At 43.1% G+C, this 20,744-nt stretch overlaps 2 protein-coding genes across 2 annotated transcripts in view; both read right to left on the minus strand.

Moving 5' to 3' along the window:
- LOC106568024 (collagen alpha-1(XXVI) chain) overlaps positions 1–2,886 on the minus strand; it is a 41,750-nt gene extending 38,864 nt beyond the window's left edge. Inside the window, exons 1-3 of the mRNA XM_014138026.2 lie at positions 2,404–2,886; positions 1,630–1,752; positions 477–580 (exon numbers count right to left, since the gene is read on the minus strand). Of these exons, the coding sequence (XP_013993501.1) occupies positions 477–580; positions 1,630–1,752; positions 2,404–2,564 (388 nt within the window). The 5' untranslated portion in view covers positions 2,565–2,886. The remainder of the gene's footprint in view (positions 1–476; positions 581–1,629; positions 1,753–2,403) is intronic.
- A 589-nt stretch (positions 2,887–3,475) lies between these two features.
- On the minus strand, positions 3,476–19,025 carry LOC106568023 (matrix metalloproteinase-28). Its single transcript, XM_014138025.2, has 8 exons — positions 18,661–19,025; positions 14,564–14,640; positions 12,626–12,828; positions 7,229–7,450; positions 6,531–6,776; positions 4,884–5,033; positions 4,378–4,545; positions 3,476–4,160 (listed from the first exon to the last, which is right to left on the minus strand). Exons 1-8 carry the CDS (start codon positions 18,826–18,828, stop codon positions 3,763–3,765), a joined length of 1,632 nt encoding a protein of 543 aa, XP_013993500.2. The 5' UTR covers positions 18,829–19,025; the 3' UTR covers positions 3,476–3,762.
- Between the last annotated feature and the right edge of the window lie 1,719 nt (positions 19,026–20,744).

The following is a 20,744-nucleotide window of genomic DNA, read 5'->3' on the forward strand; positions in this document are numbered from 1 at the left end:
TGTCTTCCTTACACCACAGTCAGGAGATTCAATAAACAAAACAAAACAAACCACAAAAACAAAATGCTCAGCCAAGAATACAGAGCATGAGCGGGTGATGATCGGCCATTGTTTTTCAGCCTGTGATTTTGATGTTATTCATAGCAAGGAGTTTAGGATGAAACCAATGCATGAGGTACACAATGGGGCTACAGTTTTGACTGCAGTGCCCTTGTGGCATTTCTACCTCCAGCTCACCAGTTCTCTGAGTGTAAAAGAAAGACAGACAGACAGACAGACAGACAGACAGACAGACAGACAGACAGACAGACAGACAGACAGACAGACAGACAGACAGACAGACAGACAGACAGACAGACAGACAGACAGACAGACAGACAGACAGACAGACAGACAGACAGACAGACAGACAGACAGACAGACAGACAGACAGACAGACAGACAGACAGACAGACAGACAGAAAGTAAGTACTCACCCTCTCTGCAGTTGTCGCCCATAAAGCCTGGGCAGCACCTCCACTCCAACGCCGTCACCTGGCGATACGTCAGCATGTATGTGGGCCGGACAATGGTCCTGTAACTGAAAGCAGAGCATAGTCACTAACTAGGGCAGATGTTCACTTCACAGACATAATTAGAGGCTTTTACAATGATTTCAGTAACATTAACAACAGACAAGGGAGAGAATACATTGACCTCTACACGAGAATAACTCTAAATCAAAAGATGTTGAACCTGTCTATAGCGTAGGGATAAAATAACAATGCCGATCCAAGCTTAACATTATGACCGAATACAGGGAACCCATTAAAGCAGTCTTTCTGGATAGATCCCAAAGACATAAAATAACCAAACAGTTGCAAATCACACACATCTATATAATAAATGGCTATGGTCTTACATTAGTGTCTTTTCTGGGAGCAATGGCAGACCTGGGAATACTGGAATGGGAAAAATCATATTCATATGCCTTAATGGTGGATGACTTGTTGCTCTGTGTGGTGGTCGAGGAAGTAAATCTGCCTTCTTCAATCAACAAACAAATAATATTTCCATGGGGCTTAATAATTAGTCATTAGACTGTCTGCAGTCAAAGTTGGATGACATTAAGGACCCTTTAGGCTACAAATATACAAACACCATAATTATGACCCCTGTGTAACATCTGGCCAGACTGGTGGCCAGCTGAACTGAAACCAGAATCAATGACCTGCTCTTTTCCATCAAGATGGCTTTGTCTTCAGGATATGTAGAATTATGATTCTGAATACACTGTCAGCAAAGGCCACCAAAATGTATAGTGGCACTTGACCCATAGCTGTCCTAAAGAGAACCAAGGGAAACCTGGAAATGGTTGCCCTTCCCTCAAAGCGTTTCGCTCAGCAAGATGGTTGTAGCCTACTGCAACCCATTAGGATGTATATCTATATAGTTCTTTGATGGTGAATTGACATTGTGGGGCTACTGCGCATTACCTTTTTATTTACATGCAGTGATTTGAGCAGATGATCCCTCAACACGAGATGGTCCCAGCGCAACTCTGAAACCAGAACCTCTCATGTCTGAAGTTGTATTTTCCACTGCATGAAGGGCCTGTTGGAGTGAGTGAGTGAACTGTGCTGACCATACCTGATGAGGTTAGAACAGGGTCCAGGCCACCGGCAACTCTGAAACATACGCTGTACCAGCGTCTCTGTCCCGTTGTGCACCTGGCATGACACAGTCTTCGATACTGTGTACTGACACCAGTTCCTGCCAAAGGAGACCATAGGGAGGCAGAGGTTTAGTGCGAGTGTGTATGTGTGTGAGTGTGTTTTTGTTTTAGTGCGTGTGTGTGTGTGTGCATGGTATCCGGGAGATGGGGATCAAAATACAAGGCAGTCAAAAACGTTTTTTCCGTTTAACTTTGAATAATAAACCAAATCTTTTTTTCCTATTCATCATTATTAAGGACATCTCTCTGGGCGGTCTGCTTTTGTCAATTGACAAATAAAAGGATGTGAGGATGTGAAATTGGAAATAAAGTTGTTTATCGTGTCATAAACTGGAGCTGAGAGGCAATTCACATACTAAGAGAGAGTATTACATTTGGCAGCAATGTGCAACTTGAACGTCTGCTCCATTCAATCCAAACCCAGAACCAGATCTTAATGCTCTCTTCCATTATTGCCAGTACTGCTTTTCACTTCGTTACTCTTAGCGGGCAAGAAAATAGTTATACCACAGTTATATACTTTTGGTTAAAGTCAACGCACAAGCTCATGCACAGTAGCATACAACTTCAACAGGATTGATAACGATATAAAAATGTATATTTCTACAGCTCAGTAGCTGTTTAACATTGAACAACAACTTGAACTCATAAGCACTTCTCTGATGAATATTTGCTTGAGGTCCACTTACCTGCGAGCCGCATTGGTGCCTGCAGGGGGTCCAGCGGTGTGTTCAGTGTGGATGCGTTGCAATGTCACACCTGGAAACTGATAGATAAACCCGGTCCCTCGTGACAGACTGGGTGAAAACATCCAAATACAGAGAATGCTAAAAATGACTGAACCTGTCATTGTCCGAGATTTTAGGTTTCTGTTCGAGTGAGAGGTTGAACACTACCTGTATTGCGAGGTGGACAAAGTTTGGAGACGCGCGTCTCAGAAGTCAAAGCCGCGGCGCACGAATATATCGTCCTAATATATCATTAAAGTAAATTCATACCATATAAATCTGCAACGTCGTGAGACATTCTGGAGCCTACTATTCTCCCAGTCACCGCCTTTGTCGTGTTTCTAGGCTTCTGCCTTCCAAGTCTGGAGGGATTGTCTGTCTGCAGGAGCGTCTGAGAGCTATACGCACTGTAGTTTGGGAAGCTCGACGCAGTCGTTTTTGCGCATGGTTTATTATTACCGCTTGGTTTATTATTACCGCTGAGTAATGTGGAAAGGATAAAGTTCCCCACCATCAACAGAAAAGATGGTGGTGTGCTAGATATTAGGTTTACATGTATGGAATAGGAAGACATCAAACGTTATCCATACATCATTTACGAGGCACCACCATTAAAACATAGGCTACTGAAGTGCATACATTCACAGGTTCAAATCAAATGGTTATTCAAATCATATCGATTTCATTGGTAAAAAGTGTATTGTGTATTGATAAGGCGCTTTGGCTCTGATATGTCACCAGGAGAACTAGGAGCCTACATGAAAGAGTGCATTAGACATTGTTACATAGTAGCCTACTTACGACTGAACTAACTCTCTTTTGATCTCACATGATCAGAATTTAAGAATCCTTTTAATAAAGAGGAGGTCCCTGTAACTGCCCTTTGTCACATCATCAGCACATCAAGGAATTGCCGTAAATGCAAAAACAGTGGCATATGTGGTATTTTATGAAATAATTATACAAAAGGTCTTTATGAATGCAATAGTCTACTAAAGAGTCCAGAGACTTCATCTCCAACAACAACAACTTGTCTGAGAGAAAACATACAAACATAATTTATTTGTGCAACAATGCCACATGTAATTTATAACTCAGATTGGCTATGCCATACAGAATATCTTAATACTGTCTAAAACAAAACAAACACATTACAAACAAAAGCATTGGTTCACTGGATTTAGTAGGATCAGGAATACTTATTTAATAATACTGTATGAACTTAAAAAATAGGAGTTCTGTCATTGCTTAGTCTGAGTATATCCATTGCACATTACCTTCGCCAACCACTTTAATCAGTTAGTTAGCACCCTCTTGTGGTCACAGTATATTATTGCCTCTGTGGTGAGTTCCCAAACAGCCTGTCCACTCCAGCTCTGTGTCCCACATCCCCTCTCCAGTCACCTGCACTTTCTCTGGATCAAATCTCCAGTAGTGCCGCTCCTTGAAGAAGTACACTTGTCCATCAGGGTGGCTGACGGCTCCGTTGGTCCCCCGGGGGACCCCTCTCCAGTCGTCCAGACTGCGGGGGTAGTATGGCTCAGGCCTCAGGGTCCCCAGGTTGAGCACAAAGTAGAGCTGGCCCTTGAACACCACCAGGTGGCCCAGGCGGGGGTAGTAGAAGGCCTGGTCAGGGTGTCCAGGGAGGCCCAGCTCACTGCTCCTCAGGGGGAAGCCTGGGTCCACACCACTGCTGGAGTAACGCCACACTCGCCTACCTGGGGGAAGAGACGCAAGGAGGAAGGTGCTGGTAGTGTGAGATGTGAAATTACAATGTGAGGACACAAACTGAAAAAGCAGTCTGTGTGAAACATTTCTGCTATAATCTACCGGAACTATAACCCAGACTATGATACAGGCCAGTTTTTACTACAAGAACAAATCATTTCAGGTACGTTTATTGCTGGCTAACTCGTGTCTTCATTTTCACACTACCTTTGAAAAAGTAGAACTTATTGTCCATCTCAGAGTAAGCAGCTGCCTCAATGGCGAGGGGTAGTCCTGGCCAGCGGTTCTGCAGAGGTAGAGGGGAGCTGGTGTTGCCTGCAGGAGACACAGTCCAGAACAGCCCCCCACGGAATACTAGGCTGGTACCATCTTGGTCTGCAAGGTAATATAAAATGAATTATTTACAGGAATCAGAGTATATCACTGTCTTCAGAAGTCAATGAAGAATTCTCAACCTACTGTTCATGTAAATTGCTAAGATATTACCTTATGTTCCAAAACAATCATAGGCCAAAATCCACCAGATGGCGCTGCTTACTTGTCATATTTGTCTTGTTCGAAACCTCAAATCTTATCCAAAACTTGCTTCTAGCCTCAAATATGCTAGGTAAGTACAACTTCCAGTCTGGTGACAAAGGGCCATTCATTTCAATGGGACCTATTTTTTTTGCCTTTCTAGCATGGTCAGATAGTGACCACCAATCAAGTCCTACCCATGGTGAGTGTATCAAAGAATCCCCTGCAGTATGGAGGTGGGGTGGAATCAGGCTTCCAAGTACCACCTTCAGACAGCTCCCAGTCCCGTAGAGCAGAGCTGAACACCTGACCAGGCAACTGGATTACCTGACCGCTCTCTGGCTTCCCTATGGAGAACATTCAATGACAAAAAGGACAGTAGCTTCAGTAATGTACAAGCTTTTCTGACTATACGTAATGTACATGCATATTCTTCTATGTTACTACAATAGACCAGGTGCATCTGCAAAAAGCTTGACTGATTGATGTATTTCTGACTGCACATTTACAAGTGGAGTACCATTAAAGCTTTCTGCTATGGACAAGTACCCACTGGGCACAGACGTCAATTCAACATGTAGTTTTGATTTACATTGGTTGAGTTGTCAACTAACGTGAATTCAACGTGAAATCAACAAAACATGTCACCATGTCATTGGATTTGGGCTAAAAGCTGGCTAAAAAATGACCAAATTCCCTTATGTTGATGACTTTTTTTCAAATCGAATCATTTCCCCACGTTGATTCACCGTCATCACATTACATTTTTGGGTTGAAATGACGTAGAAACAATCTTGATTCAACCAGTTTTTGCCTAGTGGGTGCAGATAAGACCTATATACCTGTTTCACAGCAAGTTCGAGAGGTAACATACACAAAAGACACTAATTGTCAGATTTGGCACGCCATAACATCGCAGAATGGAAAACCCAACACATTCCAATGCCAAAAGAAGTAAAGAGAGCCAAATGATTTTACAATGCCACTGACCCGCAGACACAACGTTTCCTTTGATTTGTCTCCAGATGTTGCCCACCCGTTCTGTTTGGAAAACGTTGCGCAAACATTTGTGTAAAGGTCTGATAAAATCGGCATCCCTAAGGAGAGCGAGACAAAACATGGAGAGATAGTTTGTCTGGCTTCTCCCTGTTATACTGTCTAAATGGAAACGCTGATGTATGAGGAAGTTGCTTGTTTACTTTGGTGTGACCTTGAGAGGATGGGAAAAAACACTGATCAACACTGTCTCCAGCTGCCGGAAGCCTGGCTCTGGGATATACTGATCTCTGGACATCCCTCTGCGTACAGCATTAGAGCGGTTGGATGGAAAAATGGACGTTTAAATGGTAGCATGTGTGATTCCCTGTAATGAATGCAATAGCTTAAGACACACATTTAATATGAAAAGAGTCCCTCCTTTAGCTTTTTCAGTTGATGCTTCATATATCACAGGGCGGTCGGGACTGTGGGACACTATGATGTCACGGTGAATGACAGCACAGCAGATGGTGATGGGTTAAAGAAATGGATGCTGATCCAATCTCTAGTCAGATCTGTGGACTAAGTTCAGCATGAGGTCTGTGTCATTTTATCATCATCTTGTCACCCTCGTGTAACCTTGTTCCCTCCTCTACCTGACCACTGACTATTACCTCCATATGTTCTCGCTCCTCTTCCTCAAGTTTTCTCTTCCACTTCAGTGGAACTTTGCTTTGGACAAGGCAATTTTCTTTGTACAGCAGTAGTTGTCATGTAAAGTGACTGGTTAAAAATAATGTTCAAATTCAAACTGAATTTCAAATAACTTTAATGTTCCTCTCTCAGAGTGGAGTAGGCCTACACACCATAGAGCTGCTGTACAGCAGTGATGTCATCCCAGCTCAGCACCGTGGCTTTCCCCAGCTTCTTGTAGTAGGGGGACATGAGCGCGTGGCGCACAGGAGAGTGCTCCAAGCCCAGCGTGTGGCCCACCTCGTGGGCAATCACCATGAACAGGTTGTGGCCCTTGTAGCCATTCAGTGTCCAGCGCTCTGCCATGTCAAAGTGGGCCTCCCCTCGGCATGGGAAGAAGGCATGCGCTAGGGCGCCTCCTGCGGGGTAAAAACAAAAACATAGAGGGTTCAGGGGTGGAAGAGAAGCTTCCAAAAACAACCCCTTGCCCTACCCCTTCAAACTGTGCAGATCTGAAAGAGCCAGGCAGGTATAAGAAATATAGTAGAAGCTTCTCGACTCTCAGTTTCAGGCTAGGTGGAACCATCAACATGTTTCTTATGATTATCTGGTCCATTAAGATCTGGAAACACTAAAGAGGTAGATGCTAGTGGCTGTTTTCAGACCAGGCAAGAGGGATCTGTAAGCATGTGAACATTGTGATAGCTGGGGCTAGTTCCGGGCGAGATCTTTCACAGCTGAACCCAATTGATCTTTGGAAATTGCCCTGTTTGAAAATGCATTCTCCCTTCCTTTAGGTAAACTATGAACTGACAGGAATCAGTCAAAATGTCAAACCACTACTAAAAGGTTATACTGCTATGCTCCCCACCTGGACCATCAAAGGCGTTGCCCATGCCGTCGTTGTGCTCCCCCTCGTAGAAGGCCAGCCGGATGTCAGCTGACCCCTGGGTGACCTCTCTGAAGGCCAGGGCCGATACGTTACTCCACAGCTGGAAAGCGGTGCGTACGGCTAGGGCCACCTGACCCCGAGGGAGGTGGCCAGGCCAGTTCACCACCTGGTAGGTCAGGTGACGCTTGTGCCACCTCTCACCTGCAGAGAGATGAGATAGTGGACTGATGAATATAGAGGAGCAAGGGGGACTCATGACCAAGAAGTGAGATATTATATGAACGTTGAAAAAGAGTAGCTATGGTAAATGAGTCACTAGCACCCACTTTTGGGAGCACTGTTGTGCTGGGAAAGATTCAGATTGTCATTCATGCAGCTGGGAAAGAGGAGGATAAGGGGGAGGGAGAAGGAGATAGAGAGAGAGAGAAAGAGGGAGAGGGAAAGAGGAGGGAGAGAGAGAGAGACAGAGACAGAGACAGAGAGAGAGAGAGAGAGAGAGAGAGAGAGGGAGAGGGAGAGAGAGAGAGAGAGAGAGAGAGAGAGAGAGAAAGAGGGAGAGGGAAAGAGGAGGGAGAGCGAGAGAGAGACAGAGAGAGAGAGAGAGAGAGAGAGAGAGAGAGGAGAGAGGGAGAGGGAAAGAGGAGGGAGAGAGAGAGAGAGAGAGAGAGAGAGAGAGAGAGAGAGAGAGAGAGGAGGGAGAGAGAGAGAGAGAGAGAGAGAGAGAGAGAGAGAGAGGGAGAGAGGGAGAGGGAAAGAGGAGGGAGAGAGAGAGAGAGAGAGAGAGAGAGAGAGAGAGAGAGAGAGAGAGAGAGAGAGAGAGAGAGAGGGAGGTTTGCAAATCACAGTAATGGGGATGAGTGTTTCTTTTTGAACAATAAGGGTGAATCCTTTGGCGAAGTGCAGAGAGAGTAATGTTTATTACATTACTTGTGGTTACAGCAGTGACACAACTTTAAAAAATGTTATCAACTAATTCAGAAGAGCTCTTGCTGTGTAGGATTGGTAGGAGTGGTTGTCTAAGGCAATAAATCAATTATTTCTGTGTCAAAACAACTCCATGCATCTTTGCAATAAAAATAACCTTGTCAATTGACTGCAGCAGATTATTCCTCAATAAGACACATTCATTAAGCAAGGCCACCTCACACGTGTCTGGAAAAACACTGGTTTCTAACAGAGGCACAGACCAGTGGGAAGAGATGGTCTTCGTCACCTGTATGAGCTTAGAGCCAGAGTGTGACAAACACATTTCAAGAGCTTGTGTGAAAATCACATAGAGGAAAAAATTCTACAAGGTTGAACCTTTTTGCTAGCACTCCTTGACAGAAAATTTATTGAGAACAATTCCACAGGACACAAAAAAACCTCTCATATCTCAATGTTTACAGTGTGTTCCAGCATGCCTCATTGGTGAGACTAGATGAGCTAAGACTGTTCCAGCATGCCTCATTGGTGAGACTAGATGAGCTAAGACTGTTCCAGCATGCCTCATTGGTGAGACTAGATGAGCTAAGACTGTTCCAGCATGGCTCATTGGTGAGACTAGACGAGCCAAGACTGTTCCAGCATGCCTCATTGGTGAGACTAGACGAGCTAAGACTGTTCCAGCATGCCTCATTGGTGAGACTAGACGAGCTAAGACTGTTCCAGCATGGCTCATTGGTGAGACTAGACGAGCTAAGACTGTTCCAGCATGCCTCATTGGTGAGACTAGACGAGCTAAGACTGTTCCAGCATGCCTCATTAGTGAGACTAGACGAGCTAAGACTGTTCCAGCATGCCTCATTGGTGAGACTAGACGAGCTAAGACTGTTCCAGCATGCCTCATTGGTGAGACTAGACGAGCTAAGACTGTTCCAGCATGCCTCATTGGTGAGACTAGATGAGCTAAGACTGTTGGTGCAATAGTTGGCGTCTCTCTGGTACTCGACCAACGAGCCAGTAAGAGCCAGCCCCTGCCTTGACTTCTGCTGGCTGCCTTCACTACTGTACTGTAGATGGACAGATAAATATAACTATTCTCCTCTACCTCACTTACATTTGAAAGAATGCCATGTTCTTCCACTAAAACTGCCTCTTTGCAGAAACTGTCCTTCAATATCCTGTCCGTGTGTGTAATCCATATTGATGGGATGTCTCTGAAATAGGATTGCTCCAGAGAATCCTGAGCCGTCCTTCCATGGACTCTCTCCCAGCGTCTTTGCACAGGGAGCAGGTGGCAGCTGTCAGGTACAAACTTGCAGCTGGAAAAGTGGGCAGTATGACGCCTGCGTCTGCATTCTTCTAGTATTATCCAATCACTTCAGGGGCTGTGTGAAATTACATACTTTTCTCCATCCAGACCACAAACACCAGCACCCTAATACCCCAAAACAGCTCCATTTACCACTGAGCATGTAGGCCTATCTATCACACAGTGGAGATGTGTTGGACAGTCTCCATATGGCCCTCGGAACATTGAAAAGACTGTCGTATATCTTAATAATTTAGGCAGTGGTTCTCACAGACTAAAAGGGACTGGGGAGCTCCTTTAAGATGAAATAGGATGTGTGTGCAGAGAGTTTATATCTAATTTAGAATGTGCTTCCCACACACAAGTGGAGATTGGAGAATTCCCTGAAGATATATCAATGGCAGTGTGTGTAGATAGCCTACATACAGATGTAGGATCTTAATTTTTTTCACCCTGTTGCAGAACATTCCTGCAATGCAGGACATTTCAAACTTGTTGTGTATTTGAGGTTTAAAAAGGCTTCTAAAGTTTATAAATTCCACCTTGAACTTTCAGACTTGTAAATGAATCAAACCCTACAAAAATGTCCATTAATTATATCCACATAATAATTCACATGTCCTGTCGCTGCTTGATTATTTTCCTGCTGTAGCAAACTGGCTGAAATTATGATCCTACATCTGTACTATGCTGGCTCGGATTTACAGCAGTGGAGGCTCCTCAGAGGAGGAAGGGGAGGACCATCCTCATCAGTGAATTTCACAAAAATAAAATAGTGAAACATTGAAAAAGTTATCCTTTTTAGATAAAACTATGCTAAATATATTCACGTCACCCAAAAAATTGAATAAAACACTGTTTTGCCATGAAGGTCAAGAGTAGCCTTAGCAACACTCTGTAGGGTAGCACCATGGTGTGGCCGGAGGACAGCTAGCTTCTGTCCTCCTCTGGGTACATTGACTTCAATACAAAACCTAGGAGGCTCATGGTTCTCACCCCCTTCCATAGATTTACACAGAAATTATGACAATTTTCAGAGGACGTCCTCCAACCTATCAGAGCTCTTGCAGCATGAACTGACATGTTGTTCACCCTATCAAAGGATCAGAGAATGAATCTAGCTTCCAAGTGGCGCAGCGGTCTAAGGCTCTGCATCTTAGTGCTAGAGGCGCCACTACAGACCCTGGTTCGATTCCAGGCTGTATCACGTCCGGCTGTGATTGGGAGTCCCATAGGGCGGCGCAAAATTGGCCCACGTCGTCCGGGTTAGGGTTTGGCCAGGGTAGACTGTCATTGTAAATAAGAATATGTTCTTAACTGACTTGCCTTGTTAAATAAAGGTTAAATAAAAAAATCTAAACATTAAAAGCATAAGCTACAGCTAGCTAGCACTGCAGTGCATAAAATGTGGTGAGTAGTTTACTCAAAGAGAAAGACAATAGTTATAACAGTTTTGAACAAATTAATTTCTTCCAAAATTAAGGAGAAGCGAGTGAGAGAGAGAGAGAGAATGAGAGAGAGAGCTAGCTATATTTTGTAGTACCGTATATACTTTTTAAACTTTCCCTTACTTAGCTAGCATCGAATGCAGCTACAGTAGCTAGTTTACCCTACTCAAACACCCGGTTCAAACAGAGAGAGATACTATGTTAGCTAGCTGGCTATGGATATCCAACACTGGAACTATTCCAAGTCAAGGAATGCTTTTGGTTTTATAAATGTATTGCCAACAGGGCCTGCTGGTGTAACTGCTAAACTGCTTGCTGTTGACTGTACACTGTACTGCATGATTGTAGCGGGTTTACTAATGTGTTAGTTCTAGTAGCTATGTTGACTATGGCGTGACAATGATGTACAGTAGGCTGTGTGTGGTTAGCGATTGAAGGTTTGGCTTGAAAAGGTTTTTTCCACCTGTTCACAGACAGCTGATGTGTTGTGCACTGAAGTCCACAAGGGAAAAGGTGAGAGGAGAGCGCGTAGATAGATATGAGAAGGAATAATATATACATGGAGCCGTTTGTATGTGGCTGCTATGAAAGTGAACTCTGTTTGCATGCGATCCGGGGTGTATTCATTGTGCCAATTCTGTTGAAAAACATTTCTTAAACGGAAGCAAACGGAACGAAACGGGGATAAACATACGTACATTTTTCCAATAAAAACACTTGTTTGCAACTGTTGGACTAATGATTACACTCTAGATCAGCTAGATGCAGGCAAGATGTGTGCAAGGCGGTATTAAATGTGTCAATGTCTGTCACCTTGATTACCCATAATTCTCTCAACCTGTGCACCTACGTTGTAAACTTTCATTCAACCTCATGATGGGTACAGGGAAAATTGTAGCATCATGTAGTAGCTTAAACCTATGGATGTTACATTGAGCTGGGTGAATGGAATATGAATGACAGTTATCCAATATGCTGTAATAGAAATAAGGCCATGCTCAAAAAAAAAATAATATCATCCTCCCTCATCTTAAACGGCACGATCCCCCCACTGATTTACAGTTTGTAGTGAACTCCCTAACAGAGACCAACCACAGAAAGCACATGGCCATGGATGTTGACCGCCACTAGAGAGTCCTTCAATGGAGCTCTCAAAGCCCATTTTCCCAAATTCGGACTTCGAGGCCAGTAGTAAGGCTGATTTTCCTTGTTTTCCTCTAACCTGGGACTGATTCAAGGAAAACCAGCCATGGATTTGAGACTTCCTGCCTAACAGTTGATAACTCCCTAAAAAAGAATTTGGTCATTGAGGAAACCAACAGAGCAGCTTGCCATTGGGAGTCATTGAGCAAACAACAATGTTATGACCTCAATCAATGGTAATAGTTGATTAGATGATCATTTAATTGAGGATGCAGTATCGAGTCACAGTGCAGCTGATGAAATTAGTTAGCCTGACAACATGTTTGACCTCTCCATCCCAGACAATAAAGTCACATTGGCATTGCTATAGCAGTCTATTCTTGAAATATGACCTGTATAACCAAGTCCATCTGTATGGGCCAACTACATTTCAATCAATCATTTGATCTTCAAGGAAGGAATAAAAAAGGAGTAATATCTAGGAGGTTGGTTTGAAGCTGGCCAGAAGTGAGCACAAATCAGCTAAAGGAGGTCCATGGATTGGCCACTAACCTAGCTGGCTATGGCGCTTCCTGCGTAGACGCCGTCCACTGTTAGGTTTGGTCAGACCTCCATGGAAGATGCCGTTGACCTTCTGTGCCCAGGCCTGCTGGCCCCTGTCGTCCCTCACCCCACACCTGGGCGCTGCCATCTGGTGCCGTGTGGCACTGTCCAGACGCCCAGTGACTGGCAGGTGGGTGAGCCACTGAAACTCCCTGAGAGGCAGACAGAGGAGAGATGGATGAATGATAAAAGAAGAGTGAACGGCAAACGAAGATCGGAGAGCACATCCAGAGAGCAAGTAGAATCAAAAAGTTGCAAACCCTATGAATGTGGTGCAATCAATACAGCACTTTACAAGTAATCCACATGTGATAATGGTAGTGTGTGTTCTTTACAACTGAAATCAAACCTTTAAATTAAATCACATTTTAATAGTCATATACACATATTTAGCAGAGGTCATTGAGGGTGTAGCGAAATGGTTGTGTTCCTAGCTCTAACAGGACAGTAATATCTAACAATACACAACAATACACACAAATCTAAAAAGTAAAATAAGTAAATTAAGAAATATAGAGTATGTATTGTGAGGGTTCAGTGACCAGCCGGAGGAAGACGACGCGACAGCACCCTCCTCAGGGGATAGGTACTCAGTGTAAAGCCAATTAGTACACACCTGGGCCCACCAATTGGCTTGGTGTCTCCTTCTATATAGGTGTGCCAGGAGATGAGCTCGAGGTGGATTGGGAACAGACACGGGGACTGGTGAGGATGTCGGCCTTTCCTACCTCAGAGAAAGCGGCTTCATCTGATGCACCTTGGCTATATGTTACACAGGGCAGGCTATAGATCGAGGGAAGCATCCCCCCTGTAAATATGTGTAGACAATAGTCTAAAGAGAAGGGGAGCCGTTTGTTGTTTTGTGTTCCCTTTTTGACCTTTTGGTCAGCTGCTTAGTTTAGATTTATTCTTTTTACGCTGTTGTTTCAGCGTTGGACGCTACCTTGTACTGGCATTATTTTGTCGGGCGAAAGAACGCGTTGAATGACAGTACAAAAGGAACCACAACCACTGCCTCTGGTCTGTTCATTTCACGCCTCCCGCCTGTGTTAGGGTGTTTCAGACTAGCTGATCATCACACTATATATACACTATATATACACACACACACACACACACACACACACACACACACACACACACACACACACACACACACACACACCACGTGTGTATGTAGTATATTTGAGGAATGTGTAAAATAGTGTATATATACAGCAATAGTTTAATACGATGGCCTTGACTAGAATACAGCATATACATATGAAGTGGGTAAAACAGTAAGTAAACATTAAAGTGACCAGTGTTCCATTGAAGGTTCTAAACCTGCTGAGCATGGGGGTAATGCAGCGTCTAGCTCTTCATTAGTGTCAAATGCGTGTAGTTTAAATATCAGCATAAATAATAGCTGTCACATCACCTGGATAAATAACAGGCTCTGGTGGCAGACTGTTACTTCCATTAGGGAAACCAAGCTTTGCTTCGTGATAGAAAATAAACATGCAATACATTTCGATAAATCTTTTAAATGAGTTAGGCTTTTCTTCTCCAAATATTCAGTAACTCACAGTGCAACTGTGAAAACAGAGACGTGTGCTTGCTTTTTCACTCAAGCACAACTGGGGAATGGGACACACTTTTGGTAAAGCTATGTCAACACAACCTCAAAAACATTTTCACAGAGAATTAAACGTTTTTCCTCAGATTTGATATTCTGAGAAATTAGTGAGTACACAAAGTCAATGAAAAATGTACATAGCATATTCTGTAACAACCAATACATTGTAATCAATCATTGACCACACTCGATTAAAAATGGCCCTAATTTCCCATTATTAATGTAAAGTGCTCTTTCTGGTAGGTTAAAAGATGCCAGCCTTATTGTACCTGAGAGCTGTGTTGACCTCAGTATCATTGTGTTGGTGATTCTCCTCCTCAAGGTATCCATACTTCTCCAGAAAATTCTATACAGGAAAACATAGAACATACAAATTCAGAATGTGTTTCACACTCTCTCCTGGACCATAGACTACGTTCAAGGTAAGGAAATGGAACAGAGCAATAGGGGAGATTGGGGTAAATTGAGCCAAAGGGGTAAGTTTAGCCACCCTTTTTCTAGGAAACCATACACAAAATTCATCATTTGACCAAATATTTAAGAAAAGGGTTGTCATTTCACAGAGTCTGTGAAGGAAGAAGCCACATGGAAAAAGTGGTAAGGAAGTTACGTCCATGATGCTTGTATCTTAACCAAAGTAGATCATTTTAAGTAAATCATTTTAAGATTGTTCTATACATTAGTTGGGGTCTCTATAAGCTTCAATATGAGGTCCTAAAGCCTGCATGAAAGTGCATCCTTGTAGCTGTGTGGGCTAATATAGTCAAAATGTTTGCCTTGGGGTAAGTTGAGCCAATAGCCATGGGGTAAGGCCAATGGCAAGTTTAGCAAATGTAAGTGTTTTCTTCCCAGGCGTAATGGAAATCATCAGAAATCATTATCGCTGGGATATGAGGTAACAACAGGGCCTGGCCTACGTTAAAAGTGTGCCAAAAAAAGGTATAAAGTGTTTGTTAGGTGTTAAGCGTGTGTTAAAATATGCTTAAAATGTGATTATGTTGAATTGTGTTTGGGAAATAAAGATAGACATGGTTTAAAAAGGTATAGAAATGTGTACCAGGGTAAGTTGTGCCAAGAAACCACCTTTTTTGGACAAGCTATGTTTTCAAAACTGTAATGATTAGATGATTTTTGAGGATTTCCATGGATACACAACATCCTGAAATATATGTATGTTAGATGGAATGATGGTGAATGTAAAAACAGCTCAACTTTCCCCACTCTCCCCTACAAAGTCATTTAGTAATTTGTAGACTACAACACTTGAATGATTTAGAATACCATGGTCAAGACAGCCTGGAGGGGAAAGAGGAAAGCATTGGGCTGGTATGAAAGAACCTGAAACATCATCAAGCACTGAGTGAATGCAGCGGAGGACTCAAATTAGGGCTAAGTGGTCTTAGAATCATTATAGCAGATGCTACAACCAGAGATGCCATTGAGAAGTTTCACACCGCTGCCAGAGATGTTTGTGGTGGGGGAACAACCCATCATACTTTTCTATGATTGGATTGATTAGACCCTGAGGGCCGCCAGCCAGGGCTGTTCCCATGAGCAGCTGGGAGCGAGCAGAGTGCATTGTGGGATGTGGCACTCAGGCCCACTTCTGCAGCTGGGTGATGATAAGCGGCACTCCCCTGGGCCTTCCGTGGCCCAGGTCCCTTAAATGGCTGCCTAATGGAAACCAGCCAGCACAGCTGGGTAGAGACTAGAGAGAGGGCCTCTGCATTAGAGTGGAACTCCACAGACCATTTTAATTGCAAAGAAAACCAGACGGGTTGATTTGACTGGGTAGTCTTGGGTTTTGAATAAGGCTGGATCTAACGCATGCTAGATGCAACAGAGTTCCAACAGACAAATACAATGGACCATTGGTAGGTCAGAGTGCCAGGGCGAAATCCTAACTTGAGATCAAGTGACAGGCATGGATCTAACATTAAAATTCAGCCCGACAAATGAGTCAGTTCTCTGTTGTTTACTATACTCTTCGTAATTTGTGTGACCAAAAACTATAAAAGTGGAAAATGGGCTGTACTGTACTGGGTAAATTGAGGAATAAGGCTACAATTAGGCTAAACCACAAAGAGCTCACAATGTAGCCTACTTTGTTGATCAAAAGCTCCATTCCCAATAAAGGAATGACAGTTGTGTGAAGTAAAGAACCATGAAACTGGGACCGACATTTTACGACGCAACGCAGACGTAAAGAATGAAAACGGAGCCATTCAATCTTGTCGTCTCTATGAGAAAGAAAACCAAAGGTTGACATTTTCCAGGCTTCCACAAATACAGACCCTTAGAAGTTTTAGAAGCAGAAAAATAGCTACTTGTTGGTTTAAAAAAATCTCAATTCACAGGCTTTGTTTCCAGTTAGACACTTCTTGTGCTTTAAACAAGATGAAGGCTTCTTCGGTGGAAGGATGCTCAGTGGAAGAAAACATTCCTCCAGCAGGAGAGGCCTAAAATTCCAGTTGCCACTTGCCTCCTAGTTTACACCAACACAATGAGCCTTTCACTTGACTTTCACTATCTGGAAGGTGAACAACCATAGGTCAAATGGAACAGAAAGCTCATGACCCCTTCAACCTCAAATATAGTTCAGTGTTGTTTTGGACATCAGGGTTCTCTGTCAATTACTTATTTCAACAGAAGTGCATGACAACGACAGTGAAGTGTGCAATGATGGACAATAGAAACTCAAAACAAAAGAGGGGACAGGGGAATAAGTAAATTGGATTGAGTGGGAAGTATCACAGAACAAGAGAAGTGACCAGTATCACACATTTAACACTCCTAAATGAATCTAAACTCTACAATTCCAGAAGCATATCTGTAGTCAATATATGGAGACAATAAGGCCACAAGTAAACCTCATCTAAAGGAGTCTACGCCTGGCAACAGTTTGTTGACTTGAGTGTTCCTGTGTATGCAACATGGTCTCTTGGAAACTTGTATTATTCTGTATCTAAATCTGTGACACTCCATTTAGTATGATATTACATTACTTTAGGTTACATTACGAATGGAATAGCGATCGTACAATATCATACGCATTAAAAGACATACAGTATCATACGTCTTATCTGGTCATACAATAGCATACAAATTGGATGAAGTAACTTAACATGTCTTGTATTACGTATAGTATTCTACATCTTTCTCTGAGAGCAGGTTGCTTGTTGCACCATAACAACAAAGGGGAGAATTTATGGGGAGAATTTATGTTGGTGGTTAGGAGAACTAAAACTACAAAGGTTAGGTGAATTTACGTAGCAGGTTAGGTGAATTATCTTACGTTTAGAATAATGGTTAGGTGAAGGGTTAGCTAAAATTCTACAGTTGACCTGATATGACTCAAACATGCAACCTTTAGATTGCTAGATAGTCGCGGATTACGCCTACCCATCCTCCCCGACCAACCTCCCTACTTTCATTTCTGTCTATAGTAACTAGACCATTAGTAGGTATCATACGTCTTGGAGGTGCTCAGAAATACATAAAGTATGTTTCGTATGGCTCGGAGGCCAGGCTGGTGTACGACATGCATTTCCCTAAGGCGAAGGTACTCTCCCTGAACATCATCGAAGGATTTGATGCCCTAAACCCATACAGTAGTAGGTTGCCTGTCGTGTAAACATCATGTTAAACGGCACCACATCTAAAGACAGACCCATGTTGTGGTGAAACATAATGAACATATAAATGTGTTTGTGCTAAGCAGGCTGCACAGTCATCCAAATGAGCCCTAGTCACAATACTAGTGTTACTGCCCCTCCATTTTCTTATCCCATGTTACCCATGGCATGTGTTTTGGGACTAAGGGTGTGTAGAGCCAGGGCAACAGAGGGTACAATGTTGGACTGGCGGGGAGGCCAGGGGAGGAATCCAAAGGGCAGATTTACTGAGACTTAAGGTCAGGGAAGCCAGGCAAGTTGGGGTCAGGAACAAATTCGGTTTTGTGTGCAAAGCCATAATACCCTGACTGGGTCAACTAACCCTGAGCTCTGCTTACAACAAAACGTGGTAAAGCCTTGCTGAGAGTTATCCAAGCAGTGAGGGAATCATAGTAACTGTGAGACTTAAAATCATAAAGATAACATGCCTCATACATAGCCTAGTTACCACATACAGTAAGGTGCATCCAATAAAAAAACTCTCAGGAATAGAAATGATAGAATTTTGAATAAGAGTAAGACATGGGGAAGAAGTGGGGAAAGTATTCGGTGGAACTGTAATGTCAGGAAAGTAAATGGCAGTACAATACCCGTTGCCTTCTTCAAACAATTGAGCATAATTTATTACACTGAAATGTGAAATCCAGTCCTCGCCATAATTCATGATTTCCCAGGTAATTTGCATAACCTACCTCAGCACGAGTCTCAGGTGGTGGCGGGGGATTTAGTAGCACAGGTGAGCCAACGGTAACGGTTGCCTTCAACGTGAGCAGCACACAAGAAAGCTGCAACACGAATATCCACAAGCTTTTCTCAGGTAAAATGTTCATCTTGCCGACAACGACAACGCAAGTCCTCATACTTGGCCACGTTAAATGACTGACATATGTGTTGACAAAATATCCTGAAAGACATAAACTTGATATCGAGATGTCTACATTTCGCCGTCTGTATCTGGAGCCACACTGCGAGGAGTCTGCTCAGAGACACCGCCTCCAAAGTTGAATGATGTGCCTCGTTTCCAACAGAATTCCAACTTCAGTCTTGGAACTAAATATGGAGTTCCATAGCTGCATTCAATTTAGATTAATAACGCCTGTAACGTCCTGGAAAGAAAGGTTGGTAGCACCTGACCTTACAGCAGGAAATAAAGAAGTAATAACATGGTAATAATTTATGCGCCTGCTGAATAGTACTATTCCTTATACTAAACTACATACTATAGCTGAAGCCAGTGCACACATTTTCCTGAAGAAATACCTTTCTACACTTTACTACTTCTAAAATAACTTAATATTTCCTGATGTATTAAAGACAAAACAAAACGGTGTTATTATTTGTTCAAAATGTGTTAATCACTTGTTGTTATTTCTGGTTTTATTATTTTCATTCTTTACCATTGAAAACTGATATTTATTTGTCTTTTTATGCAATCAAAATATAATGATTTGCCCAGATGGATTGCTGCTGAATAAAATGTAAATTTCAAATAGTTCCCAATTTGATTGTTGAAGACCAAGTCCCATAAACTGTGCATCAAGTATCAAGTTTTTCTCTGGACATTTAAAAAATTGCCATTTCAAATAGTTGGCACTGGCAGGACAAGTTTACAATCTCACTGGATTTTTGAAGACCACTGTTCGCAGCAGAGAAGGTTAGGACCCCTGGTATAGAAGTGGCAAAACACAGATGACGTAACTGCATGTGGTAACTAGTGATGACCATTTTGAAACGTTGTCAGGGATTTTTGGCTGGGAATGTGGCGACTCCCAGTGAGCGTTCTGGGGATGACAAAGAGGAGACCTGGCTGATGACTGTGCCACGTTTTGTGAGCAAGAGATAGCCAGACTACTAAATTGGGCTAAGGAACAGAATTTGGGTATTGTTGAAAGGCCATCGGTGTGTGTTCTGCAAACAATAGGGCAGATGAAGGTGTGGCATGAGTGTGATGAACAGATAGATGTGGTTATAGACAGTGAGGAAAAAGAAAAAGTGCAGAGGGAAGATGTGTGTTGCGGAAGATTTGGGCCAAGTACTACAAACCGCACTGTGCTGTCTCTGATGGCTTAGAATTGAACCTGATGAGATTGAGGATGAATTACCTGTGGTGGCAGATGTGGTGAAGACCGAGCCTCGACCAGATGGTCATGCAAAGGATGATTCTGAAAATGTTGCTGGTTCGAATCCCTGAGCCGACTAGGTAAACAATCTGCCAATGTGCCCTTGAGCAAAGCACTTAACCCTAAATCAAATCAAATGTATTTATAAAGCCCTTTTTACATCAGCTGATGTCACAAAGTCCTATACAGAAACCCAGCCTAAAACCCCAAACAGCAAGCAATGCAGATGAAGAAGCATGATGGCGAGGAAAAACTCCCTAGAAAGGCAGGGACCTAGGAAGAAACCTAGAGAGGACCCAGTCTCTGAGGAGTGGCCAGTCCTCTTCTGGCTGTGCTGGGTGGAGATTATAACAGTACATGACCATGATGTTAAAACGTTCATAGATGACCAGCAGGGTCAAATAATAATAATCACAGTGGTTTTAGAGGGTGCAACAGGTCAGCACCTCAGGAGTAAATGTCAGTTGGCTTTTCATAGCCAAGCATTCAGAGTTCGAGACAGCAGGTGCGGTAGAGAGAGAGAGTCGAAATAGCAGGTCCGGGACAAGATAGCACGTCTGGTGAACAGGTCAGGGTTCTATAGCCGCAGGCAGAACAGTTGAAACTGGAGCAGCAGCACAACCAGGTGGACTGGGGACAGCAAGGAGTCATCAGGC

The sequence above is a fragment of the Salmo salar genome, chromosome ssa13 (assembly GCF_905237065.1).
Source record: "Salmo salar chromosome ssa13, Ssal_v3.1, whole genome shotgun sequence".
NCBI lineage: Eukaryota > Metazoa > Chordata > Actinopteri > Salmoniformes > Salmonidae > Salmo > Salmo salar.